The sequence below is a fragment of the Alligator sinensis genome, unplaced genomic scaffold, assembly GCF_000455745.1.
Source record: "Alligator sinensis unplaced genomic scaffold, ASM45574v1 scaffold312_2, whole genome shotgun sequence".
In the NCBI taxonomy this organism is placed as follows: Eukaryota; Metazoa; Chordata; order Crocodylia; family Alligatoridae; genus Alligator; species Alligator sinensis.
The window spans coordinates 359823-387565 of record NW_005842274.1 but is presented as its reverse complement, the minus strand read 5'-3'; the positions used below and the strand labels follow the sequence as shown (position 1 = coordinate 387565).

At 40.6% G+C, this 27743-nt stretch overlaps 1 protein-coding gene across 1 annotated transcript; it reads right to left on the bottom strand.

Moving 5' to 3' along the window:
- Nucleotides 1-27526, bottom strand: GPR143 (G protein-coupled receptor 143). The gene is made up of 9 exons (XM_006027906.1): nucleotides 27239-27526; nucleotides 25668-25777; nucleotides 21966-22060; nucleotides 19946-20038; nucleotides 18853-18962; nucleotides 16205-16313; nucleotides 13082-13199; nucleotides 11227-11479; nucleotides 1-355 (listed from the first exon to the last, which is right to left on the bottom strand). The coding sequence occupies exons 1-9, from the start codon at nucleotides 27480-27482 to the stop codon at nucleotides 276-278; spliced, it is 1212 nt and encodes a 403-aa protein (XP_006027968.1). The 5' UTR covers nucleotides 27483-27526; the 3' UTR covers nucleotides 1-275.
- Nucleotides 27527-27743: the final 217 nt, after the last annotated feature.

The window sequence follows — 27743 nt, the reverse complement described above, 5'->3', positions numbered from 1 at the left end:
TAGAAGACCTAAGTTCAAGTTCGTGCTCTGCCACTTTCCCACCTCTTAGTAGAGGGGCCTAAACTTGCCTATTCTGAGATGTCGCTCTTGCATTCTCTTCTGTTGGAACTGCTCCATCTTGTGTAAATACATATAGAGTCATAGATTCAAATTGGGATTTGAATGTGAGAGTGGGAAGATACATGCATCATAAAGGAGGGAAAATTAGGGGGCAAAGCCTTGAGAATGTTGTCACGTCTCCAGCTCACCAACTTATACCTTTCCCAGTTTTCCAGTTATTCAACATCAGCATCATTACCATCTAAGTCATGTAGCTCACTTGAGATGTGGATTTCAACTGTGCTATCATCAGAACCTAGCAAACAAAAGAGAAAGGACTCTGTTACATTTATAGATATAGGTAGATGGAAATTGTTTGATTTTGATTCAGTCATTTAAATAATTTGTCAGACTAGACAGTAGATCTATATGAGGAAGGAATCCTTGCACACAATGTTTCAAAAGCTAGAGCTTTTTGGCCAGATTTATGCATTCAGAGTGTGTGGGGACCAGGAATTGTTAAGAGCTACCCTGCTTCTTGTTGTCGTCAGTCTGATTACATTCCTAGTGAATGGCTGATTGCAAGATGGCAGTAGGGGAGCTTGGTTGTTAAATATAAAGTACTTAATGTAGTTTAGGAGCCTCAGGAAATAATTTCTGGTGCCTTGAACAAGGCTGTGTGTTAAAAGAAGAAGAATGCAGATTGTCCTATCACATGTGGGCACATGACTGGGAGGTGGGGTGGGGAGAGTCCATGATATTTTCACAGGAAATGTAGAACTTCATTGACCACTGTAGCCTGAAGGGGAATAGCAAGTTTTGCAAAAGAAAGCTCACACTAGAGATGGACTAGATGAAGTCAAAGGGCAGCTGGTTGCTGTTGCATTCTTCTAGCCAAAGTAAGGGTCTGTCAGAGTTTTAGTATTGTTATTAGATCTAGTTCTTTTAGTGAGAGAGAATGACTGGGCAAGAAGACTACATCCACTGAAGCTGTTACAGAATCCAATCCTTATGTTTCATAAACAAAACAACTGCCCAGTCAAGGCTTAAATGCTATCTTAAAAAAAAAAAAAAAAAGGAGGGGAGGAAGGAGTTTCTTGTACACATTTTCCTAGTTTCTCAGAAATATTATGGCCATGTTGCAAAGGGGTGGGAGGGGCGGAGATACGGGACATTACAGCATTTCAAAGCTCAAGATGATCACATGGTTGTACTACAATCTAGTGAACATTCCAACTGAGCAATCTTAAATATGTCTTTTTGTGGCTTAGAATTATTCTTCTGCATACCTTTATTGTCATCTGCACCTGGAGGTTGTCTAAAACATAACATGTGTTCCACATTGTAACAAGTGGGCCATCCCAGGGCCAGTCCAAATGTTGGCCACCCATTTGTCTGGAGCAGGTGGGTGGACTGCCTCACCTGGCATACCTTTAATGTAACTTAAGTTGCTCCCAGGTAGGATCTCCAGCTGAGCAATGTGTTGTTGCTTCATCCCCCTGCAGCAACTGCCAGCTGTGCTCTTGGGGCCTGGCCTTATACCCAGGCTCCCAGCCTCTCCACCAATCAAGTGGACTCCTGACTACCGTGTGACTGCCTGATTGGGTCTGCTCCCACCTTCAGGCTGCTTGCTGCCTGCTCAGACCCCTTAAAGTGGCAGGCACAACCTGTGCTCTGCCACACACATCTATAAGTTAGGCATTGTATCAATTTCACCCTTATGGAAATCACAGTTTCAGAAATTATTTATTTTGTAGTAAGGGGGTCAGAGTTCATAGGATCATAGGAAAGTACAGATGGAAGGAACCTAATGAGGTAATCTAGTCCAGCCACCTGATCAAGACAGGATCGTCCCTTACTAAACCATACCAGCATGCTTAACCTACTGTTGAAAACTTCCAAGGATGGTGATTCCTCAGTCTCTCTAAGTAGCCCATCCCAATGTTCACCACTCTCATAATCAGCAAGTTCCTTCTAATCTCCAACCTAAACTTCCCCTGCTGAAACTTGAGTCCATTGCTCCTAGTCCTGTCCCATACCATCATGGAGAAAATCCCATCTCTATCCTCTATGTAACTGACCTTCAGGTATTTGAAGACTGTTATCAAATCTCCCCTCATTCTTCTCTTCTTCAGCCTAAATAACCCTTTCAGTCTTTCCTCATAAGTCTTGCCCTCAAGGCCCCTAATCATTTTTGTTGCTCGGCACTGGACAGTTTCCAAAGCACCCATACCCTTCTATTCCCATTCTAAAAAAATCTGTTTCCTCACTCTAAACAAATAACTTCCTTTCCAAGAAATAAAGTTCTCCTCTTTAAATATTTTTTCATGGTTGGCATTTTTACTTCAGCCTGCAGCTCTGAGACCTCTTTAGAGCTCATACTCCATTCCATTAATCCAGTGGTTCTCAACATTGTTAGACTCAAAGTATTCTGTGGAAAATTCCATCTCTTATCTTTGACTTGATTCTTGACTACAGAAAAATAATAGAGCAATTCTTATATTGTGAAGATCTCAGTAGGATGACAACAGGTTAAAATGTTTTTGATACTGTGGATTCTTATTCATTTTGACATCCCCAATTTTATCTTGTGAATCCTGTGTAGCTGCTCTTGTGCCTAATATTATGCAGTACCACTAAAAAGATCACATGGCAGTCAAGGGTGCCACAGCGCTCAGGTTGAGAATTGGCATCTTAATCCAAAGAACTTTACAAAGGTGTTAATTTTCCATAGTTAAATGTTGTTCCTGTTTCCAGCATAATTTACATCAGGGGTCGGCAACGTTTTTGGGCAGAATGCCAAAAACACCCACAACTTTGACTTGTAAGATATTGGCATGCCAGGGACAGACGGCAGAGGGGCCACGAGGGGCCTAATTTTTGTTGTGGCAATGCAGCCCTCGCCCCTTCCCCACTGCCTGCCCTGAGGCGCATATGCACCTGCCATCAGTGACAAGCCAGAGTGAAGCTCTGCGGACACCGGTGCAGCCACTTGCATCATCCCAGCTGCCTGCCATACCCAGTTCAGGCTCTAGGAAGGCCTCTGCTGCCTGCCATGGAACCCAGACAGCTTTCAGCAGGTTGCAGGGCTGCTGCAGGCAGTTGCGCTAGGGTCTGGAGAGCCCTGGCCTGGCTTGTTGCTGGCAGCAGGTGGACGGTGCACATACACCTCAAGGTGGACAGTGTGGAAAGAGCCAGGGCTTCACTGCCACAACAAGGATCAGGCCCCTCATGGCTCTCCCATCATCCAGCCTGAAATGTGAGTGCCAAGCAAAATGCTTTTGCATGTCACACTCTGGCAAACATGCCATGGGTTGCCTACCCATTTTACATCTTCTAAAAATGTCCTACTACAGCATTGCAGGATATTAGGCATCAATCCAGTGGCACTTGAATTCAATATAGCATCTTCACCTCTCATTCTAACTACATTCTTCTTATATCTCTATAGAATGGCAGTTGGACCTGGTCTTGCTGGAGGCAGGGCCACATTAAAACAGCCAAATCACAAGCTGGCTATACATGCATAAAAAAGAAAATACCTCCAAGAAAGTGTTATGATCGCATAATCACTTTAATTAATGCCTAAATAACTTTGTTTCTTTGTATTAGCCTCCTGCTGCCACTGCACTTGTCTCTGTGGCAGCACAAGGAGATCACCTATGGCCAAGTCCCCTCTCCACTGAACACTGCTGAAGCCTCAGGTCTGTGGGCTGGATCCAAATATTTTGCAGGCTGGATCTGGCCTGCAGAACAGCGGTAAATTGCTAATCCCTGCATAAGCCCACATGAAGTTCAGGACACATCATGAATTAAGAAGACCCAACAAATTAGTTTTGTTTCATTGTCTATTGACCTGCTCCCAAAGGATAAGTACAGAATAAACAACTTCCTCCCTAAAACACACACCTGAATATCTCCAAAAAGTTCAAATCAGGACCTAGATCTTTGTTTTTTAGCCTGTGTCCATTGCTACCTTTAAGGGATAAATGTTTTCATGTTAATTGGAAACTTGCTTTTCTGGTTCTTACTGGGTTTCCATTACTTTTTTTTTTTTCTACCAAGTTTCACATGGCCCTGTCCCAGTGTGTTTTGGTGATGTCATACATTCCATCTGCCTTTGAACCTGCAAATGATGCTCTCAGATGTGAAATATCTTCTAAGGGGCTTTGTTTGAACAGCAAAAGAAAAATGCCCTAACATTTGTTGTGCCCTTCTTACAGTTGATCTTCTGTGTCAGCTTATAAAACAACATCTCGTTACAATAGCATATCTAAGCACGCAGGGGGCATGGCCGGGATTTAGGTTAGAAAAACATTCTAAACCATGGGGTTGCTGTGGGTCTTGAGGTTGTCACAGTGTTTATCTTTCTAGTTAGGAGACTCTGATCTTCCCAGGAGTCTTTCCAGCCTCTGCAGTGCCAGCATGTTAGGTATTTGGGGGAGGTCAGGGAGACAACCAACTTAAGGTAGTTTCACAGCAGAGAATATTTTGGTTTGTTTTTGGTTTCAGTCAGTGAATTTTCACAATCCTGAGAGCTTCTTCAGGAGAAGTCTTTGAAAATGTGAAACCATACACTGTCCCATGCACGCAACTCTCCCTGGTTGTTTACACAGAAATGTTTGGGATCAGTATCAGGGTTGGGCCAATCCCCATATTTGGGGTCAGGAAAGAATTTTACTACATGGCCAGGTTGATATGGACTGTAGGGGCCTTTGCCTTCCTCTGTAGGAGGAGGGCATAGCCCTCTACCAGGGATCTCCTGAGCATATATGACAACCTTTTAGACAGATAACCTGTGGCAGGTTAGGGTGTTATGTCTTGTGTTGTGTCAGGGTTGATGGTAGCTTTACTAAGAGGTTAGATTATGGATTAGTGTAGCATGATTTGGATAGAGGTGATCCTGCCTTAGACTGGGGATTGGGCTAGATGATCTGAGGAGGTCCCTTCCAGTCCTATTCTCTGTGATTCTATGATCCAGTGAGGAAGGAGGGGGCACCACTCTTGGGTTGTGGGGAAGTGGGAACATTAATAAGGAGGCAAAAAGAGAATCATATGTATTGATGGCTTTGACAGATTCCAATATTTTGTTTTTAGCAAGGTCAGTACTTCCCTATCAATCTATACCAGTGGTTCTCAGCCTTTTTGGACTCAAAGCAACTCTTGTTTTGACTTCTATGAATCGAGTTTCACCCCATTTAAAAAACTGATGTATATATTATAGTGCTTTCCTCCTTGCAGAGGGGCTGAGCAGTAGGGATGATGGATCATCTAGGCAGAGACAAGCCTGAGTCTGCACTTATCTCCTTACACCTTGCATCACCCTTCAACGGTACATCACCTTGTGTCACCTTGCCACAGCACCTGGGTTGAGAATGACTGGTCTATAACACACACACATACACTTGTGAAGGAGCATGTGTGACTGAATCACTATCTGAATTAATCTAGCCATTCTCCAAATCGGGTTGTCTAGCTTGTGTCCTTCACATTCCTGTCTGTTATTGTTGTACATTTGAGCTTGATAAATGTACAACAAATGTACCAAGGTCAACAGAATCTTCGAAAGTGAACTACCTTTTCTTCTTATGCCTTATTCCACTTTCAGAACCATAAGTTACATAGCAAAAAAGAGTCCATCATAGACCAAAATCATGATTTCAGGTTCCAAGTAATGTTTCTTTTTCAGTGTATATCAGGGGTGGGCAAAATGCGGCCCAGGGGCCAGATGCGGCCCACCAGCCCATTCTATCTGGCCTGCGGGGCCCCTAAAAAAATTAAGAAAATTAATATTTATCTGCCCCTGGCTGCCTGTCATGTGGCCCTAGATGGCTTGCCAAAACTCAGTAAGTGGCCCTCCGCCCAAAATAATTGCTCACTCCTGGTGTATATGGTTTGGGAGACCAGAAGAATACTTAATTAGAGATGTACAGAGCCTTAAGCTTTTGGCTAATAAGGGGACCTCATAAATATGTAACTTAGGTATGCAAAAAGTCTCTTTCCTCAACTAGGTTATTATTTTACTGGTGCACATATTTCATCTCTCCAATTAGCATGAATATCTGGCCAAATAAAATACTAATTAGATGTCTGAGACTGGCAGGTTGAAATCCAGTCCCCTGCCTCGCTGTATAACCGCTTTACAGGAATGGAATAAGACAGATACATTCATGCAAGTCTATGAGAACTCATCTCGTTGTAACAAGTGCTGAGAAGACACTGTTTTCTTCACAGTGGGTGCATCTATACTAGGTGCTTACTGAGGAGTAGACTAATTAGCTCCACAGTAAACATCTCAGCATCTACACATGCAGGGCTATTAGGCTGGAGTAAACAAATGAACTCCACAACAGGGTAGTACTACCCCGTGGCAAAGTTTTTACTCCACAGCACCACACATGTAGACACTGACCCAGCTGGCTGGGCATGAGGGTGCTTCAGTGCAGGGGCTGCCTCCCAGCTAGCCCTGCACTGGAGCACCTTCATGCCCTAGCCAGCCCCTCCACAGCACATTGAGCCATGTCGGAGCAGACCCAGGCTGGCAGGTTGAGCCCCAGGTGTCCTGCCAGCCAAGGCTTCTCTGACCCACTTCAACGCGCTGTGGTCCCATAGCACCCGGGAGCAATAAACTCCAGCATGATTAGCACCAGCGTTTGTCTCACATTAATATGCACATGTAGATAAAACAGTTTGTATTTTTTGTTGTGAGACAGCCAAATGTTGGGTCAAGACAAAGAAGGTTATCTTGTTTGCATATGTTCTGTTTAATGGTTTGATCTCTACTTGTCATCTGACTTTTGGAACATATCGTATGCACTTTGGAACTATAGCATGTACATGCCACTATGCACACATAACCATTTTGTAAACAATTCATGGCATTAATGCAATTATTTTATTTTAATGAAGAAATTCGTCTATTTGTTTTTGGTTTTGTTCAGGATTTTTTACAATGTTTATTCTTTCATCAGCTGTTCATTCAACTGGTCTTTGTTTTGATGTGCCCAAAGTATGATCATGTAAAATGAATAATGCACATGTTCCTAAACATCTTAACTGAGTTGAATATAACTTCACAATTAGTTTGAATGTAGAGATCCCGCTAGATTCCTAATCACTATCTCCCACTTAATTTTTGCTTATGACTCACAAATGTCATGCTGCCTTAGAGCAAATTCAGTGTACTGGCCCATAAACTGTAGAGATAGCCATTCATTGGAATCTAGGCTGCCTGTCCCCAATTTAGAGGCAAAATGTCACATATAGTCCATACATGGAAAAATAATTATGTCTTTTCAGAACTCCTATAATGTAGGTAAGTTTAACATAGTTCTGTGATGAGTCCCACAGTCTAACCTCCCAACTTTCTAACATATGCTTTAAAGGTTAACTTTTAATTCCTTCTTAACTACATATTCTTTTCAATAGCTTACAACATCCCTATCTTACTGAAGATTTCCATCACAGGTTACGTCTACACTGCAATCCAAAAATGTGATTTCAGCTCATGTGGATATGTTAAAAATACTTAGGTACCAGTAGCAGTGTAGAGTAGCCCATGGCATAAGAAGTCCACAAATGGTTGCAAAGACCTGTCCAGGGATATATATAACATGAATGCCTAGTCCAGGCTGAGCTCCATGATAGCATGGTTATATTCTTTTAGGTACGAAAATAACAAGTTTAAAGCTAGTACAGGCATGTATTTGAACTGCAGTGCAAGCATGGCCTTTAAAGATGTACTTTTTTTTTTTTAAACACCTGCAAAAGCCAATGATAAGTTGTACTTAATTATACATGCTTTACATGCAATTAACTGAACAGTTGGTGGTAAGCAAAGAAAAGAAATGTTATGGTTTTCCCACAGTAAAATTAAAGGCTGATATGCTTTCAAATAAGCCGAAACTACAGTAACCCTATTTTCAGCAATGGAGGCAAGCCTCAGATGCATGAACCACACAAACTGGAAAGAGCCAGAATGTTTATTATTGTAATAATAAACATTTATTTATATTTATAAAAATACATATATGTGTGTGTGTGCACACGTGAATGCACACGTGCACATGCTTATTATTTTCCTTTTAGATTAAAAATTACTGTTGTTTTGTCCCAACACGCACTAGATGAAGTTCTTAAGAGAGTTCATCAGAATGAGCCTTGTCAAAGAAACAAATGTTGTCAAAACAGCAAGAGGTTTTCATCAAAGCTTTGGGATTTTTTTCCTTTGTCTTTTATGATAACAGCTCCACAGACTAACAATATGTTAAATCACTGCTCATCTCTCAAGAGCAATTTTGAAAAATAGTTCAGGCTAGATTAGAGCCAGGTATATATGGATGAAGAAAATGCAGTGACCTTCCACAGGGTAACCAGGAAGATAACCATTGCTCTCTGCTCAATGCCTTCCATAGCATTAGCCTCAGAAATGGGATGCTCCCTCAATCCTTGCTGAGTGCAGAGGGCAGGAGGCTATTGAGTGATCACAGCCCCCCTTCCATATGTGCTCAGCAACTTGCAATTCCCTGGAATGGCAGAAGGAATACTGAATTACTCAGCCAGGCTTCTTCTGCGGCCTCTTGCTACAGTCTGTCACCTTTCAAACACATCCGTATCACATGGCTATGCCTTTGAAGGTATAATCTGTTTGTTTATCTTACTTTAGTGTTTTGTACCGCTGCCTATCACCATAGCATCTCAGCCTAGTTATCTGAATAGCTAGTTTACCTATCTGTAATAGTCCTTTTTATTATCATAGATACCAAAACAAAAACAGATTTTTTATTTTGTAAGCATGAATGTAAACTGTTCTAGAAGCTGTTATCCTCAGTTTGTGGCATCACAGTTAGCTGCAGCTTTGCAAACAAGAGATTAGGATTTTTTCTGAAGTGGAAAAAAAATGATTCCTACAAACTAAAGATCTTGCTATGTGCAAAAATCCTTAGGAACAAAAGCAGGACGAAAAATAATGCAGACGTGCTGAGCATAATTTGAAATGTTTCCTACCAGGCAATAGCAGCTCTTCAAGGATCAGTTCCAACAACTCCAATACTATTTCATTTTCTTTTAACACCTGTTATTGAGCAGCTAAGGAGGCTATTTATTTATTTTAAATAAGAAATCCAATTTTTCTTAGCTCTTGCTGAGTCTGCTACTTTGACCTTCCTAGAACGTTCTTAAGTAGGGAGGCTGGCATTCTAAACTTTACTAGGCACACCAGGCTTTCAACCTCATGGAACAGTCTTCTCATGTTTAAACATGGCTGGGTGAGAACTGGTCTATAAAACAATTTGGGCTGTCAGTGGAACTTGGCCAAATGGTATTTGAACAGTTTTAAAAACATTGATTCAGCCATTTGTCTCTAGACTTAAATATTTTTAAAAGAATGGTGATCATTCCATTTCATCTTGTCCATGCCAGCCTGTCGAACCAAAATGTGACCTAGCTGAGCCATAACGACGTTTAAATCATAAATAAGCACCAGTGTTTTTACATGTGGTTGAAATCCTGGTATGGGCTGGGACATAATTTCTTATTAATCTTCAACCTGTTTTAACAAGTATTTGAGCACAGGTGTTTATGCACCACAATGCTGACAGCAGTGATTAGGAAAATAGATTGTAGTAACTGTGTTTCTCACAGCCAGTAATCTAGGATATAAAATAGAGCACTCCCCAGAGAAAGGACTGCAGGTTTAATTTCATTGCTGTTAGATGAGACATGGACATCTAATTCATTTAGATGCTTTTGAAATGTTGACCCAGTATCCCTTAATGATTTAAATAGTAGACTTTATTTTACTGGAAAAGCTACTATCCTGTTCATTTCAACCACATTTCAATTAAAAAAGTAAAACATTAAAATAGGTGGGTTAAACAAAGAGTTTGTAAGTAAGGCTCCAAGAGTGGATCCAGCATTTTGCAAAGGGAGGTACAGGAGCAGTGACTAGTGCTAAAGGACTGGTTGCACTCCCTTCTCCTAGCCTCCTTCCCTCCCCACCACTGGGGTGGACAGACCGTATCACAGGAGCAGCAGCTGAGGACATTTTCAAGTGCCCAAAGCAGCTAAGAACTCTCCTTTTCCCCCTCTCTAATTAGAGACACATCCCCATCCCTCCTCTTCTCTCCTTCACTTCCCCACATGCCTCTGCCTCTGTTCCTATTGTCACAGGGGTGAGGGGAACTCCTGTTCTACTCCAGCTAGGCTGCATGGGCTCCAGACTCAGCCTAGGACAGTGGAAGTGGAAGTGGCAGTGGGTGGATGGGTTGTCTCTCCCCATGCCTTTCCATAGACTGGCAGGGAACATCCAGAAGGACCTGGCAGGGAGGGGGAATTTACCTGCCTACTGCCACTGCCACTGTCCCAAGCTGAGCCCAGAAGCTTCCCTTGACCCTGGGACAGCAGAAGTGGCAGGCAGGGGATGAGGAAATGGGAGGGGAGGGATGGGAAGAGGAGAGGAGGGGACATGCCTCTGAGCATGAAGGGGAAGGAAGAGGGGAAATTTTACCTTTTTGGGGACTTAAAAAAGTCCCTAGCTGCTACTTTTGCTGCATGGTCAAAAAGAGGAGAGAGGCCATGGCACTGCACCCCTTCTGGAACTGACCCTGTAAGGTGCTATATGCAAACAATGAAATTCTGTGTTTGTGTCACACCAATATTTGCTTTAAGGATGCAATCTTGTGTTCCTGAAATGCTAGAGACAGAATTCTGGGTCGACAGCTGTACTCTTCAGCAAACCAGGCAACAGACCACATTTAGAAAAACCCAACACAAACGGCAATCTGTTTATTAAACAAAGGAATCTTCTGCTGTATAGAGAGTTTACAAGAGAGGTTAAAACAAAATGTAGGAAAAGAAATAACTGAAGTTACTAAATAAGCACTGAGCCCCAGAGAAACACTCCTGCTAGCATCAGAAAATGATCAGGAATTTATCAAACAGTTCACCTCCCCTCAGACCTGCTACACAGGGATCAAAAACATTCACTGTAATTTATACCTCTAGAAAATAAATGTCGAGGAAGTGGCCTGGGCCAAGCCCCAGACCAATCAGTGCTATTCTCTGTGCAGTCATTAATCAAAGATGTGGGCAGCGGGGGAGGTAAAATTCAATTCTGCGTATACACGCACTACCAGCCTTGGTAGACAGGAGAGTTCCTGATTAACCTGTCATCACTGCTAAGGTTACCTTCAGACAACATGCTTAAGGCCTCATCAATCTGATGGCTGCTGGCTATTGTTGTCTTCTTTGAGTCACGGAGGCTGTTTTGAAAATTAACAGAGGATCCGATAGGTGAGGGGTAGGCATTTTCACCAACAGTTGATGTGGACAGTGATTCCCAAGGAATTTCTCTTTTCCGCCACTTCAGGTCTAGTTTCCATCCAGTCCAGCCATAGAAAGCTAAGGTGAAGAGAAAGCTTTGCATTGGATTTAGTACCCCCTGGAAGAAGGAAAGAAGAAAATTGCTGTGGGGATTATATCGACACAGGAATTTTAAGTCCAGTAAAATAATGTGTGTGCATTAAGGAACACTCTTCGCACAGTGAACAACTGCTTTCTCACAGCCACCCAACCAACAGCTCAGTTCCTAGACTTGACCTCTTTAATGCTAGGTCAGTGAGAACAGAGTCCTATCATATGATTAGATTTGGTTGTTGGATGAAAAGGAAGGCACCCTTCACAGCATGAGTTTATTCCTCCATAACACTGCTGGCCAGTTTACTCAGTCTGCCACAGGGATGAAAACAATTAATAATGACACTTCACCATTTGGTAGACATAGAAGCTGTGCTTGTGAAGAAGCTCTGGTCACTCTGCCTGGTGTAGGGCTCCCCCTCTGCTGGAGCCCACAGCAGCTGACTGCGGCACACTGCAGGGAGAGCTCCTAACTACTGAACACCACCAAAGGCACAGCTATTGCTGTGTTCAAGGCTCCAAAGGATGGATCTGGCCCATGGGCTGCTGACCCCTGGGTTAGACTATGAGGGGAACTGGTGAATTCTCCACCTCTCAATATCTCAGTCAAGACTGGATGCCTTTCCAAAAGGTAAATTTTTACTAAACACAAGGTATGTTTTAGTCAAGTTAAATTTATTGGGCTCAACATAGGAGTGACTGGGTTAAATTTAATGGCCTGTAATACACTCCAGAATAAATGTTGGTGCCTTCCAGGCTTGGGAACATGTGGCAAGCAAAGAAGTTATTCATGGCTTGAGTTAAGAGAAAACTGCTACTAATAGATTTTAAGTGTTTTCACAGGCTAATAACTGATACTACTTAATTAAAGCACTCCCCCAAATAGCCCTCCTCCCCCAATGAAAATTATTTCATTAGTTCAAAAAGAAAAACAAAGAATTAGGTTTCCCTGAGAGGTTCTGCAAATATTGAAGGTCTTCCAAAATAAGCTATCCTGAAAAAGGAATGCGCATCATTATAACAGGGAAATTCCTTTCTGAAGAACATTATACTTCAAAGGGGGGAAAGGAGGAATCATAGTACAACAATGATGCAAAACCCAGCAGTATTGTTCTTGCTATCTTTATGATCATTGCTGCAATACTACCATATATTTTCATTTGAGTATTTTTTGCCTGTATACGCATAACAGCTATTTTCTACTTAGTAGACTTACAGAGTGGAGAGTCTAAGTAGGTTTACAGAGCAAAGTATAACTTTACTTATAAATATAGAGAGAGATAAGCATCTAAATTTTTGAACTGCACTCATTGGTGACTGGTTGAAACTCTGTAGCCTGTATTATAACAGAGGTCAGACTGCATTATTATAAATCAGCAGGGTGCGCTCTGGCCATAAAATTCTATGAATCACCTTGATTTCACTGGGGAAACACAGTGTGAGATTGTTTTTTGGTACACAAAGTTTCATATAAAGAACAGTTCCTCTGATTTTGAAAATGTACTCTCTTGCTCTCTGTTTCTCTCCATTTGTATGGTGGGGAGAATTATATTTCCAAAGCCATAAAACATTATATTGATGCTCCTTCCTATCCTATAAAAACTAATATAAATCATAGTTGACCTACCATTATAATCCATGTGATCAGTGCAGCATTTCTAACATTTTTCAAGTGGCTTCCATTGATATCTGGCTGCATTTCAAGGTAGAACAAAAGGATCTCATTGATGATATTTGATGACCAGCTGTTCAGGGATAAACAGGACAAGACAGGCTTTTTTTTTAATTCGTGATTGTTTCTTTTTAAAAGCATAATTGGGGTGATAGTTGGCAGGGAGACAGATAAGGTTGGGGTTTTTAATGCTAAATCTTGTAGCAGGTCTGAGAGAATATGATTAAAAGACAAAGACCATTCTTTAAACCACACTGAGTCAAAGGAACCAACCTAAGTGATGAAAATTAAATCCTATCACCTAAATACAGCTGCAGTGTCCAAAGATAAAGAAACTAAATGAATATAACATTGCTGAGCATCACCCCACTACCGCTACCAAAAAACAAAGCAGCAATATTAAAATGGACTTTCAAAGTGACACTGAAACAGGATTGCAGCTGACTGAAAATGCCTGAATGCACCAACAAGGAATAAAAGCAATATCTGGGTAAATTAGGATGATGCACAACCAAGCATCATCAAGGTAAAGGAATGAATACTTCTCCAGCATTGGTAAGAGCTGCTGCTCAGAAAGCCCACATTTTGGTCCTAGTGAACTGTCTTCTAGTTCATATTTTCTTTGCATTTCTCTTGTATATTCATATGCAACTGGCTTTCTGTATCATATTTTTTTGGAACAGATTGGCTATTTTCTTCTTGTAATTAAATTTTCCCACTGAAAAATCCTCATGTTTTCATCCTCCTCTCTGTCCTCCAGTATATTTCCTCTCTTTTAGTATCCCCACAGCTGCCTGCTTTGATAAAATGATCCCATGTATGACCTTACACAACCCACCTCCTCATTTTGTGACAATGTCAATGTATCTACATCACTATTTAAGGGTAGCTTTGAAGGTTGCCCTCAACTAACTTGAAACATATGAGTTACCCCTCCCTGTCTATGTTACCTTCCTACTGGTGTGCAAAAAAGGGAACAAGAAACAGAGGCCTTCTAGGTATTGGTGTGCTCACTGCTTGTCTTTCCTGTGTTTGGCTCTAGTTACAGATAACAGAGACAGGAAGAAGGGTGTCAAAAGGCTGCAAGTCAGGAGCAGGGACTTACAGGATTGTTGCTAGCCAATTTCCTGTATTTGAACCCTACAGCTTCTGGGGAAGTTCTGAACACAATGTAGGGAGGGGTGGGCTAGCAGCAGACTCAGGCTCTGGTCTGGCTGCTCAGCAAAGCTTTTATGGGTAGGCTAAGATGTTATTGGTGGTTTGGGGCTAGAGGATAGCCATGAGCAACAGGATGGAACATATTCTGCCATTATTGTAGTGTTTAGATAGGTTCTTCAGGGCAGAAACTGTCTTTTGCTAGGAATTTGTATGGTGGCTTGCACAATCAGGGCCTAGTCCTATCCAGTATCTCCAGGCATGAATGTAATGCAAATAATAAGCAATCATTTCTTCTTCCACATGGAGGTTCTCTTTATGTTCAGCAGTTTACCTGTGTATTCAATACCTCTAAGCTATGTCTTTATCAGGGAAGGGGCATCATGCAGAGATACCCTCTATGCTAGTTTTAAAACCAGAAGCAATATAGTGGTGTTAATTCAGCACTGTAACTGGGCTTCCAGCTTCAGTGCTATACCATGTGATGTGAATGAGTACACTGCTTCTGTGTCAGGAACTAGCATGCTGTCAATTAGGTGTTGAGGTGTTCATACAGTTTCACCTTGGGCTGTGCAGACATACCTTTAGTTTTCAATAGACTGTTTTGTCCCATATGAGGCACTGCTTTAATACAAGATGTTACATAAGATTAGGTAAAAGATACTGGTCAAATCTATGACTCAAGGAAGAAAGACCATGTGTATTAAGGTAACACAATATATCCAGCAGCAGTGCCTTCCAGCCTGCTACAGTACTCCATGTGGGATGTCTCCTAACCTGTTTAGTATGTTTGTAAAGAACTGTAGACAACCAAATTAGCATAGACCAGGGGTTGTCAACTGGGGATACGTGCACCCCTAGAGATACTTAGGTCAGGGGGCACGCAGGCAGGTGGGGATAGAGTGCATCCCAGGGTGTGGCAGCAGCATCTCTCCTGTCGCATTCCCACTTTTTGCCTCTTACCAGGGGGAAGGAGAGGAGCATTGCCGCTCTCGAAGCAAGCAGCAGCCACGCAGAGCAGAGCAGAGCGTCTCTATGGCTGGAGGGGGATGGGGGTGTGTTTCTGTGGCCGCTCCCAGGAGGGAGCAGAGCCACGCCAGGGGGGCAGCAGCACCCCTCTGCAGGCCACACAGGCACCATCCGGCCCGACGGGCACATGTCGCACATGGCAGCTACCGCACCCTGCTTTCCTGTTGCCAGTTGCACATGCAGCTCTTCAGACTGCTGATGGGCAGTGCAAGATTGACCAGGAACAAGGCCCACCAGCAGCCCATGGAGCTGCATGTACAACCAGCCACAAGAAAGCAGGGCATGGTCGCATGGGGTAGTAGGTGGCAGTGCCACGGAGTAGTGGGTGGTGCCACCGGCACTGGCCACCATGTGCAAACCTCTCCCCCTCCCCTGGCTGCCACCACCAGAATGGGTACATGTGTTAAAAAAGGTTGAAAACCCCTGGCATAGACTAACTGGCACTCATTCAGAAGTGGTAATTAGCCAGTTTGAAGCATCTTGCAGTTATAGCAACACTGCTTCTGATTCATAAGGCCAGCTGTATAGAGCACCAAGGCTAAGAAAGATAAATTTACTATGTAGACATGGCCTGATGGGCAGATGACACTGTAAAGAAATAAAGTGGTTAGAAACTCACAGCCAGAAGATATTAAAATTATGCTTATTGAGATTAACCATTGCAATCCCTGTATTTTCTAGCCATTGCCCTAGAAACCATCATCCATAACCTGTGCTTGCCCATGTTTTTATCATTTTTCTGTGAATTTACCATTTCCATGTTGCTCAATTTTTTTTCCAACATAGAGTAAATATTTTTTGTCACAAATATGACAGATACCTTACTGCCTCAGTGGATAAATTACATCATTTAGAATTTAGAAGATATTTGGCTTGAAACAATATGCCTCTTACCAAATAACGAACACCAGCATAATTTTGAAAAAGCGGATCTGAATCTCCGTTCCCAGGCGTCTTTCATTTTCTGTATAGATTCCTTGTCTTCCTTTCAGTAAAGAGGCAACTGGAAAGCATACAGTTATGTATGTGAATACATGGCTGTGGTTTTTGTTTACAGATATAGGATCCAGAATATGTGTGTTTGGTGATGAGCAGGGGGAAGGGCTGTAACTTAGTTCCTGATAAAATGAGAGTATTTAAGAAGATGGAGAAAGCCTCTTGAAATAATCTTCTGCATCTATTTAGTTACTAAAGAAAACAGCAACATCCAAGCAAAAGTGGGTGATCTCATGAGATATTCCCATTGGCTCTCCTCTTCTTCCTCCCAAAATAGAAAAATAAAGTTGAAGTCACCATACCAGTTTTAGTCTTTTAAAAACCTGATTTAGTGCTTATGTCAGGTATGTCATTATGCAATTGTTATTTTTTAATATCTGAGTACTTCACTTTTAAATCTCTAAGGATTCTGGTGCCTGCAAAGACAGACAGCTAGGTTGTATGAGAGACAGACTGTCATAAGGACACAAACACTGTGTGTTCTCTCATAGACACCTCAATTTTGTCCTTTCTTGTTTCTTTCTTTTGAGTAATCTAAAATAGGAAATTCAATAAAAGTATATGGCTGTTCTAGTAATCACCACTTGTTCATTTTGGAACAGGGAGACCCAAAATGCTGCCTGCAGAAGCCCTCATTTATTAAAGATACTCATGTGGGGACCATACACCTATAGCACTAAGGTATGAAGACAACATCAGAGTGGTCTTCCTTATTAGTAATAGATAATGTGCTGCATCATCTTGAAGCATTGTCCAAGTAGCAAACGTTCTCATCTGTATCACAGTTTGTATCTGTATCATTATTTGCTAACTATACACCTGTTGCCATCTCTAATGCAGATTATTTCAGTGTCCTGTAGGCAAGGCTATGCCTTTGAAACATGCAGAAATAGAATAGCAGCTGGTGCAGAACTTAGTTACCAACCTGTCAAGTAGCGCAGGAGTAGCCAACCCACAGAACGTGTGCCACAACCGGCACAGACAACCTCCATGCTTAGGACATGGCCAAGTGGGGAGCAATAAAGCAGATTAAGCAGAAAGCAGAGCACCAGATTGGGCAGGGGACTGGAGTGGCATCCAACTATGATAGGGAGCTTAATTTATGGCACACCTGAAGTAGTGTTTCATGTAGACATTGAATTACATTTGTGATCTGTGCGGACTTCCAGCAGTCTCATGGTTGAAGGTTAAAGAAATTGTTTTGACCTATAAAGTCCAATATTGTTTATGTACTAAGTGTCCAATAGAACCCCCTGCCTTGCCTCCTGATACCCACCTCTTCCCACACCCCTTCTCCTTGTACAGGATCCCTGTGATCTTCTAATGTGTGTTTGCTGACAACTCTCTCCTTGTGTTAATGGAAGGGATTCTTGACCAGGCCATGCCCCCTTCACCCACCAGGCTGGATTGGAGGAAGACCACACCCTCTTCCCCATACAGCTAGACTGGGACTGGGCCATGCCCCGCTTCTCTCCCACCCCCAAGGCTGGACAGGGGCCAGGCTACACCCTCTTCCCCCCTCCCACCCGCCATGGCTGGCCATGCTCCCTTGCCCCTAAAGAGCTAGATCAGGCTCCCCGACCAGATTTGACTTGTAGAGGCACTGGGCACCACTAATCTAGCCTGTGGGGCAAAATTTGAGCTCCATGGGATACTACAATGTGAATAATAGCAATAGAATTAAATACAGCTTACCTGTTTTCCTAACCTCATCCTTGGAAGTGGGGACAATTGAGGGATATATGGGTTCTGATAAGATGAGGGTTGTTTTCAAAATGAAATTGAGTGTTTTAGGAGTTTGCTACATATTTTAATGTATGTAAATTTTAACACAAATGTTGTAGGTTTATATTAGATAATCCACCTACCATTTCAGTAGGTGTAATATGATGTTTGGAATTGTTTGGATTTCAGGTTTATCTCTGCAGTGTTTGTAAAAATAAGTTGTGTGAGACCATCAGGCCTCAGAAAAAGTTTTGTCAAAGCCTAATTTCAGTCCTTTGCTCCTAATGTAAAAGTCACAAGTAACCAAATATTAATCATATTTGGCATCTACAAAATGGCTTCAGGGAAAAGGAATTGGTATGTTATTATCACATCTCAGAGATTTAGGCCTTGTTTATAGGTATGTGAACAACTTGAATTGTACCAGTTCAAACAACATAGTACAGATATTTAAAAATGTTATGAGGTATGGTATGCACCCCAGTGCAGCTTACCTCAGCTTCAAGGAATAATGTATCTTTGCCTATCAGGAGCAGGATTTTGTACTAGCACAATTATGTCAAGATCCAGCCTGTAACTGGGGCAAATTTTGATTGTAGCTAGAGCTTTGTTTTTGGTATCTATTCTAATAAAAATTCTAATACTGTATATTGCGTTCTCCTAACTAGCTGTATCCCTACATAAGTAGCTCCTGTAAAACTTACAGCAGTGTGTGTGTGTGTGTGTGTGTGTGTGTGTGTGTGTGTAAAATAATGCAAGAGTCAGCCAATATATATACATTAATCATTTACACTAATTTATGAGGGCATTTAGGAACTTACCTGCTGTTATTGTCCTTCTAAATAGGATTGGATTGGCAACCAAAACTAGCAGAAGTGGAGCATAGGTAGTGATATAATGAGGAATCGCATGCTCCAGGCCATTTTCACAACTGAGAAGAGACCAGGAAAAGCTTAATTCTTATTCATATCCTATAGTCTGGCCTATCTACCTCTTTCATTAATAGGTAAAAATGTGGAACAAAATAAGGAGCTTCAAAAATGTTTGATGCATTAATCCTACCCAGCTTAAGTGAGTTACAAAAATGGATTATTCAAATGAAATCTAGCTTTTTTGTATTTCTCCCTTATCATCCGAAATTCCATTTCAGTCACTTGAATGGAATTAAAAAATGATTCGAAAAAAAGGCTGGGGGAGAAGAGAAGTATGATAGATGAGTAACAGTCCTTTCCCAGTATGATCACATCCCTCCCTTGCGGGAGTCTTATCAGCGTGGCCATGTCACAGTGCTACAGCAAAAGCAAGCATTTATTTCACATGGCCTGTTTCCTGAAGACCTAGAAAACTCTCAGGCAGTTATCTGTAGAGTGATAATGACACCATGAGCCATGTCAATAAACTGTTTAATTTATATTTACCAAAGTTCAAAAAAGTTATGCTATTCATTAGTCAACCAAACAATGCACAACAAGTTAAGAGCATCTTTATGATTCCCAAATTGTTTCTTTTGGTGCACAGTAAGAATAAAGGAGGCTGAACTAGGATGCGTGACTGGTGAGAGAGTGAGTTTTGAGAAGGAATTTAAAGAATAGTGAGGTCACACAAGAAGGAGATAGCTTGTTTGCGGTGTAGGGTTTAAATGTGATACCAGACAACAGAGCAAAGAGTAGGAAGAGAAGGTGGTGGAGGGGAGTTGATGGACAGACGTGACATTTTTTATTTATTCAAGGCTGAATTTTTCTCTCAGTTTCAAAGTAACTATTCTTAGTAACCAAAGTAACTAAACTGAATGCAGTTGAGTAATTTTGGATTTATAGTCCAGTAACCGAGAGCAAAATCTGGCCCCTGACCGCCAAGGCTGACAGAGATACATTCAAGCAATCACAGAGATGATTATGTTAAAATCCTGCTTACCTAGCAACTGAAGGATAGTAAAGCATTGCAATTCCCTCCACACACAGCAGGACTGCCAGGCCCCAGGCCATCATGTGATACAACACAATTGTACTGGAAGCATATTAAATAGAAAGAAGCTGCTAATGACACTGCATCACACACATTTGGAGTACTTTAGAGTTTCATACAGGCAAGCTCAAAAAAGAATTTTATATATATATATATATTTATATAGTTAAAATAGTGCAATATAACACCAGCCATACAGTAACTAAGGAAAGGAAAAACAAGAAGGAAAAAATAAGAGTTTGGCTATGTTAAAACCTATGTTCAGGTTTAGACAGGGGGACTATCCTTTCCTGTTGATATAGATGTTAACTCTCTCCTGCCCTCCAGATACCCTCTCAGTCCCTCCCTTTTTGTGACACAGTGGGCACAGCTACACAAGACACTTTACTGCACAGCAGACCAATATGCTGTGCAGTAAAGCATCACCATCTACATACGCATGACAATAAGGGTGCAGTAGGCTAATTTACTGCACTGCCAGATAGTCCCATCAGATACAAGTGATATCTGGCAGCACAGTAAATTACTGTGCTTAAACACATGTGTAGATGGTGACATTGGGATTAGTTTACTCCAGCTCAAATTGAGACAGAGTTTATTCAGTCGCATTAATTGCACAGGTAGACACACCCAGGGAGAAAAAGCTTTAGGCAGGAAAAGCAACATAGAAAAGGCAGCAAAGAGCCCCAAACATTTTAATCAGTAAACTTCTGCCTGGTTGTGGTTAACAAATCATAAATTTTAACTATTATGATCAGATTCTAATCTCCTCTAAGTAAATGAGGGCTCAATCCAAAGCCCTTTTAAAGTCAGTGTGAGTCTTTCTATTGACTTCAGTGATCTTGTCCTAAGAGTTTTTTTTCCACTGATTTTGCTAGGAGCAAGATTTAGCTCATAGTGCCTTAGGCCAGAACTGTGTATCATATATATCTATGAAGCACTTGGATCACAGCCCACAGTAAATAATGTGAATGTTATTACAAAGCATAGCCTTGTCAGGCACTGGGAATTTAAGTAGCCTCTGATGGAAATAATTAGGTTAAAATATGTGAAGAATTTTCATAATATACACTAGCAATTGAGTAGCATAGCTTGTCACTGTTTGGCAGTTTTATAATCCCTGAATGTCAAAGCTTCATATGCAAGTAAAAGTCAAGTTTGTCATGTTCAGGCTGGATTAAATGTACTTTAAATATAAGAATTTCCCTTACTTTGGAGGAGAACCGCCAAATGAGCCATAACACCGATATCTGTGCACCCTGTATTGTCTATGAATAATATTATATAAATCATATCATATAATATCACATTTAGAACAGGAACATTTAAGGTCTTTTGCTCTTTGACTCCATCAAAGGGGCAGCCAACTTGGACAATCTTTATACTTTGTCTGTAGCATCACAGCATGACTAGTTTTAAAGGGCATAACTATTCCAGTAATGGCACTACAGATGGATATAGTTTGGGTTTTTTCTCATTTGAGTTGATTTAATTTTTAAGACATCAGCATGATATTCATAACTGTCTGCAATGTAGATAAAATAGAAAAACCTCACACAGCTTCAAGAAAGAATTCCAGGCACACGTCATCACCTTTTCTTTTTTCTTTTTTTAAGGGAAAAAAAGCCATTATTGCTAGGAAGTTCAGTTCAAGTTGGAGATTAAGGATCAGAGGAGAAATCCTGGCTCAGAATCATTGAAAGGAATTTTGCCAGTGATTTCCTGGAGACAGAACTCCCCCCCAGCTTTTCCAAGTTCAGATGTACACAACCCAGTATACAAAAATAAAGCTATATTTGAGCATACTTAGGGCCATTTAAGCCTCTAGCATGCCATGCATGCAAACCACTACCTGATTACCTGGTGCACAAAAGATGCTGGTGCATGCTTCATTTATGTGCATATACATGTGCACACAAGCATGTGCACGTAATGCTGGAAATAAAGGCCTAGTTTATTAATTATTTACCTGAGCCCTGCTGATCTTCTAACCACCAAATAGGAATCTACAGCATAGCAAAACAGCCACCAGAAGCCAGCACTGTATAAGAGCTGGATCCACATCTGCAGAAGAAAAGTATTCCAGGAGTCACAGCTTCTGACAAAACTTCTAGGTGATCATGAAAAAAAATTCAAACCATCAGTTACTTCTAACTTAGATGCGGGTTATTTGAATATATTTGATAGATTCTGTGTGTGCGTGCATGCTGGTCTGTCTGTCACGCAGAGGAGAGATTGCAACAAATTTTGTTCATAATTACAGGAATAATCCCGTTGAAATGAACAGGTTTATTTTGATAAGCAAGTCAGTGCAACCTCAGGACTGACTGACTGAGTTTGCCCTACTGCATGTAAGAGATATTAAGCCTACCTACTCTTCGTACTGAGTTTTTCATGTGTATCCAAAATTAAAACTTAGCTACAAATTCATAGAGATTTATCTTGAGAATGTTCAAAATCACAATGTTTGCAATTTAGTCCTTGTGATATGAGAGGATAAGTTATGTGTCTTAATTGTTATTGATATACTATGTCTTCATATTGGAGATTGACTTACCATAAAAGGAAATTGCTATGTATATTCAAGAAACTGCTCCCAAGAGAAAAAAAAAACAGGATAACAGAAAATTGTGTACATTTTAACTTCCTGATGAATTTCTTCAGTAAAACCAAAAAGAAAGTGTTGTGAATAAATTTAAAACAAGTTAAATTCCACTACATTTGACAGTTGATAACTCACATTTTTCCCATGAGTGTATATTAGATAACTGACCTTTCCTGTCTCTGTTTACAAATTCCAAAATTCTTGCCCACAGGAGCTGGTTCTTTCGCAGAATACTTTTTCATTAGCCTGAAACAATTTTACTATTTAGTTTAACTTTCCCCTCAGCCCTTTGAGTCTCTCTTTCATGTCAGCTCCATTCTCATCTGAATATCCTTTGTCATCAGTCCACAGCAGCATTCCTTCACCATATAGCAGTCAACATGGTTCAAACATCAGTGAATAAAGCCTTCACATTCCCTCCTCCAAAAGATAAACCAGTCTATGAAGTGCTGCCTTTTTCCATGGAGGTAGAGCTTAGGCCCATGAATGAATCTGTGGTTTCAAGGCACTTATCACTGGAATGCAGCTTACTCATAACATTCTCTGGGTAACTTAAGCTTAGTTTTACATCTCCATGGGTGCATCTACACGTACTGATTTAAGGTGCTTTATCTCAATTTAAGGTGCGTTAAGGGCACACTTCTACATGTGTGTGCCCTTAATGCTCCTTAAAAATGGCAAAAGCAGGTATCAAATATAGGCGCAAATAGCTATAGCATAGTAATGCACGTGTAGACGTGTTAAGGCACATTAATGCTGTGTATGGACTGACTTGGGACTAACTTTAGTCCCACATCAGTCTGCACACATGGCGTTAACGTGCTTTAATGTGTGCACGTGTAGACGTGAGCCTAAATCATCTTAATGCACATTAAACTGATGTGCATTAAATTTAGGTCTGCCTACATGCATGTGTAGACACACCCTGTTTTTATTCTAAAATGTACATTTCAAGAATAATATTAACAAAAAGAATTTGTGGATATGTTTAACAAAGGTATTGGTTTCTCCACCTCTAGCTGACCAACTGGTGTGAGTCTACAAGGCCTCAAAAATCATCAGGTAGCAGATGCCTGCCAGGAATGTGTTCTTTCCACACATCCCCTGGATAACCTCCACAAGATACGAAGTAGAACTGTCACCACAGCATCTATTACAGTGGGAATCCCCTGAGCCACTTCTGCTAGTAGGAAAGTTATTTGCCAAAGGGGAAGGATGATGGACAGCTGATTTGGTTAAAACCAAATATCTATTGGCTTTAAAAAAAAAAAGGTGTGGGGGGAGGAAATGGATTAACATTTACATTTGAATGACAACATGGTAGAGAAGAATTATTTATTTATTTGTTTGTTTATTTCAACTGAAATATTTCCTTGCGCTGTAGTGGACCCAAACACTGCATCATTGCTCAAGACACAGAAAATGAAACTTGCTAGTAACAGTTATGACGCACGAGGCACATTTCATCATTCAAGATCAATACCAAAAGTGAACAGGCTACATAAATGATAAAAACAGTTATTTAAAAATAGCTGTTCTTTTTATAATGATAACCAAAGTGAAATTAAATGGAAACCGGTACTTAGAATAACACCTCACTGTTCAAGATTTTGATCCTGGTAGGTTATCAAAAAAAAAAATTAAACTTGGGCTCTGATACAAGCTTGTATCCACTGAACAGTTAACAATAAATATTCCTTTTGTTTTTCACTAGTACTATGCAAAGCTTAAAGTGTATGATAGAAAATAGAGAAGAGATACACAAAAAGTAGTATAGATAATTATTCTCTCTTTGGAATATTTTGACACTGACATTGTCAGCAATTGGAATTGGTCCCTTGCATCTCTATGCACAATATTATATCATTTTTACACACACACTTACACACGCAGAGCATTTTGAAATCTAATGATAGTTTTGCTTATATGTGCAAAAATACTTTAACAATAATGAGATTGTAATTCTAAACTGCTATTGTTCAATCCTGAATTCCTTAAATACCAACATGCCTAATGCCCTTTTGTAAATCTTTGTTTGATCCTATTTGTCAGACTCCACGTTACTGTAGAAGCTGTGAACTTAAATGAATACTTGTTAAACACAGCATCTATACACAGTTTCCACATAAACCTATATCTATATGTATGCATATTCATATAAAGTATGGATGAATATGGCTTTAATAAACCATTACAAACAAGGTTGTCACTTGTGCATCAGTCAATGTGTGACTGAAACATGTATTGACATACCCAGGATAGCTTTAACCTAGCCATCTTGTGTGTTGATTACAGTATAACCATGCAACATGGAGCTCAGTATGGACTGCAAACCTTGCCGGAGAAGTTCAGTAATACTACAGAAGTTAGCTTGTACTGAACTCCTTCCTGCGATAGCTATGTTGCTCTAGGATCCTGAACCAAGGGGCTCAAACTAGCTCACATCTATAACAGCTGTAGTCGCACCCTTAACTGCAGTGTAGGAATACACTTTGAAGTTCCTAAGGATCTGAAATCCCTACAGTGTTGAATGCTTCAGTTTTTAGGGGGAGGGTTTCCAAGTCAACCATATTGGATGCTTAGGAATAGGGGTTACATGCTTCATCTATGATTTCCAGTAGGATTTTTAGCATACAATACCTAATTACAAAATACATCACTCAGTTTAGATCCATGGTTACCTCAGTCCCTGACAAATCAGGAGCCACATTCTGTACTCAGATACTGTACACCTAAGTTTAATAGAGTTAATAGAGTTTAAAATTATAAAAATGATTCCTCTGAAAGCATACAGATTTAGCCACTAACTAAGCAACCTGTTTGATAATGTTGTCCTCACCTTTCAGGAAACAGCTGGCTCTCCTCCCACTTCAAGTTTTTGCTACACAGTTAGGCATGATAATACTTGTAGCTTTTGGGAGAGGCAGAAATCCAGTGTGCTTGTATACATGTAAAAGGAAAATCAGTTTTCTTCAGAATAAGGGTGGTTTGTCCTTCAAGCTCCCTTCACCAAATTAATGTAATTTGCAAAACAGAAAAGAAAAGAAAAAAACTGTTTGTACCCACCGCACTCCCCACGCAGAAAGCAGTAGGCCACACATCAGTTCCATTTATCACAGAGATGTTTGCTATGAAGTCTGGGAAGCTTAACCATATTGTTGATCTGAAGATAATACCTAATGGGGGAAAAGAAAACACTTAATGCTATGACTTTTTTTCCATGTTTTGAGTAACATGCTTTCTCCCAGTCCCATTTCTCAAATTATAACCTACTTTTCATGTGTTAACGAAACAAGAACCATGAATTAGTTGAATGGAAAACAGTTTAGTTATTTAAGCTTTGACATAATCTAGTGACTGTAGTTAAAGTTGAAACTAAATATGAAAAGTGTTGAGATATACTATTTTTTTCTATTAACAAAGCTTCTGTTTAGTAACAACTTTGCCAGCCTACACGAGCGTATTGTATGAAAAAACATTTCTCATATACTTAAGGCTTAGTTAACTTTTAACATCTTCTATTTTCATTTACAGAGCATTTTCTTTCATTTGTTGTCAATGAATGAAAACAGGAAGATGTCAATATTTTTCCACTTAATACTGCTTTAAAAAATACCATTTTCATCAGTGAATGTTTTTACTTATTTGTAATGTGATAACACCATACATGGCCCACAAGAATGGCACTCAAGACAGATAAAAATGAGACTCAGACAAGGAAGATACAGGGCAAATGGTCTTCCATTGAAGATCTGTACTGTACTGTATTGATCTTTTTTTCTGTAAAAAAGGAGGGAGATGAAAAGAAAACTATTTGCACAAATTGCTGACATCAAATTTTAAAAAATGATTGGTTGAGAGAAGGTCTGGAAACTGTTTTTTATTTATTTAGCCTTACCATATCATCTGAGCATATATAAGGCAGGAAGAATAATGCATCTAGGCTGTTCACAAAAGCTAATAATAATAATAATAATGATGATGATGATGATGTGAGGGTTAACAACTGTTGCAGGAAACCCTGAATGAAGAGGTTTTGCTCTGAGCACATCATAATTAGTGGTCATACATGCTTTGTTCGGCAGGAGATTGATTAGAATTAGGCATTTTTCTGTAGATCTAATTCATAGGTATACATGCATTTTGCCTTATGCTTCCATCCCATCACCCTGTGAGCATGCAGAATAGTGTCCTTCATGACCCAAGTTCTAATAGATTTTAAAAGCCTGTCTATAGCACAGTCTCTGGCTTGCTGCTAGTATGGTTTGCTCAGAGGCATAACTGACATTTTAAAAAATAATACAAACTTTGTTGCTAAGGATTAAGGGTCAGATGATTATTTTTAAAAATTACACTTTAAGATCAATTAAATTTAGTATCTGCTGTCCTTGAAAAAAAACCTTTTATTGCATCTTGTGTGGATAGCTTTAAGGATAGATTGTTTGAACCGCAGCTGATTTTAAACTCAAGCTGTTAAACCCAAAATTTCACCAAAACCTTCACCCTTTAATCTTAATCATACAAAATATAACACACTTTCACCCAAAAACTGACAACAGGCTGATTTTGAACCCACTTTGTCAAAGGGAAGGGAGCCCAGATTAGCCCATGTCAAGGGACAGCAGGCTTGTCCTTACCTAGCCCACCGAAGATGTCACAAGCAGAGATGAGGAGAAGGATGGTAGAGGAAGAGGAAGCTTTGGGCATTTTCCGGGGGCTCTGTCCCTGTTTGGGGAGGAGCTGCAGGATACTAAGGAGTAGACTAACTGAGGCGCTGCCAGTGCAAACACCACAGAATACCCCTGGTTGGAAAGTCAGAATCAGCTCTGTGGCTGCATCCCGGTTAGGGCAGCAGTAGGTTTCTAGCCTAGGAGAAGCCATGAATGTCTGGCTGGTGACAGAAGACCAGAAGCAGAAGAAATCTGTCTTGCTACTGTAAGGCAAATTTACCTTTTCTCAATCCTTCCCATTAGACCTCAGTGGTGGGAATCACGCGATTGATAGATCATGTGCTGCTGCTGCTAGCACTAAATCCCCTGGGGCTGACTTTCTCAGCCTCTCCTAGAAAGGAGATCAGATCAGAACAACAGAATACAGTGTAATCTGAAACATGCTTCTTTCTTGCTCTGAGCCATTGGCAAG

What these genes read in the sequence shown, in the direction of transcription:
- GPR143 (XM_006027906.1), bottom strand. Translation starts at nt 27,482, where the DNA reads ATGGCTTCTCCTAGGCTAGAAACCTACTGCTGCCCTAACCGGGATGCA. An exon ending in ATGCTGGTGTTCGTTATTTG is followed by an intron (nt 13,200 to 16,204) that starts GTAAGAGGCATA and finishes ATCCCTGAACAG; the next exon opens with CTGGTCATCAAATATCATCA. An exon ending in CTTAAGCATGTTGTCTGAAG is followed by an intron (nt 356 to 11,226) that starts GTAACCTTAGCA and finishes TTTGTTTGCTAG; the next exon opens with GTTCTGATGATAGCACAGTT.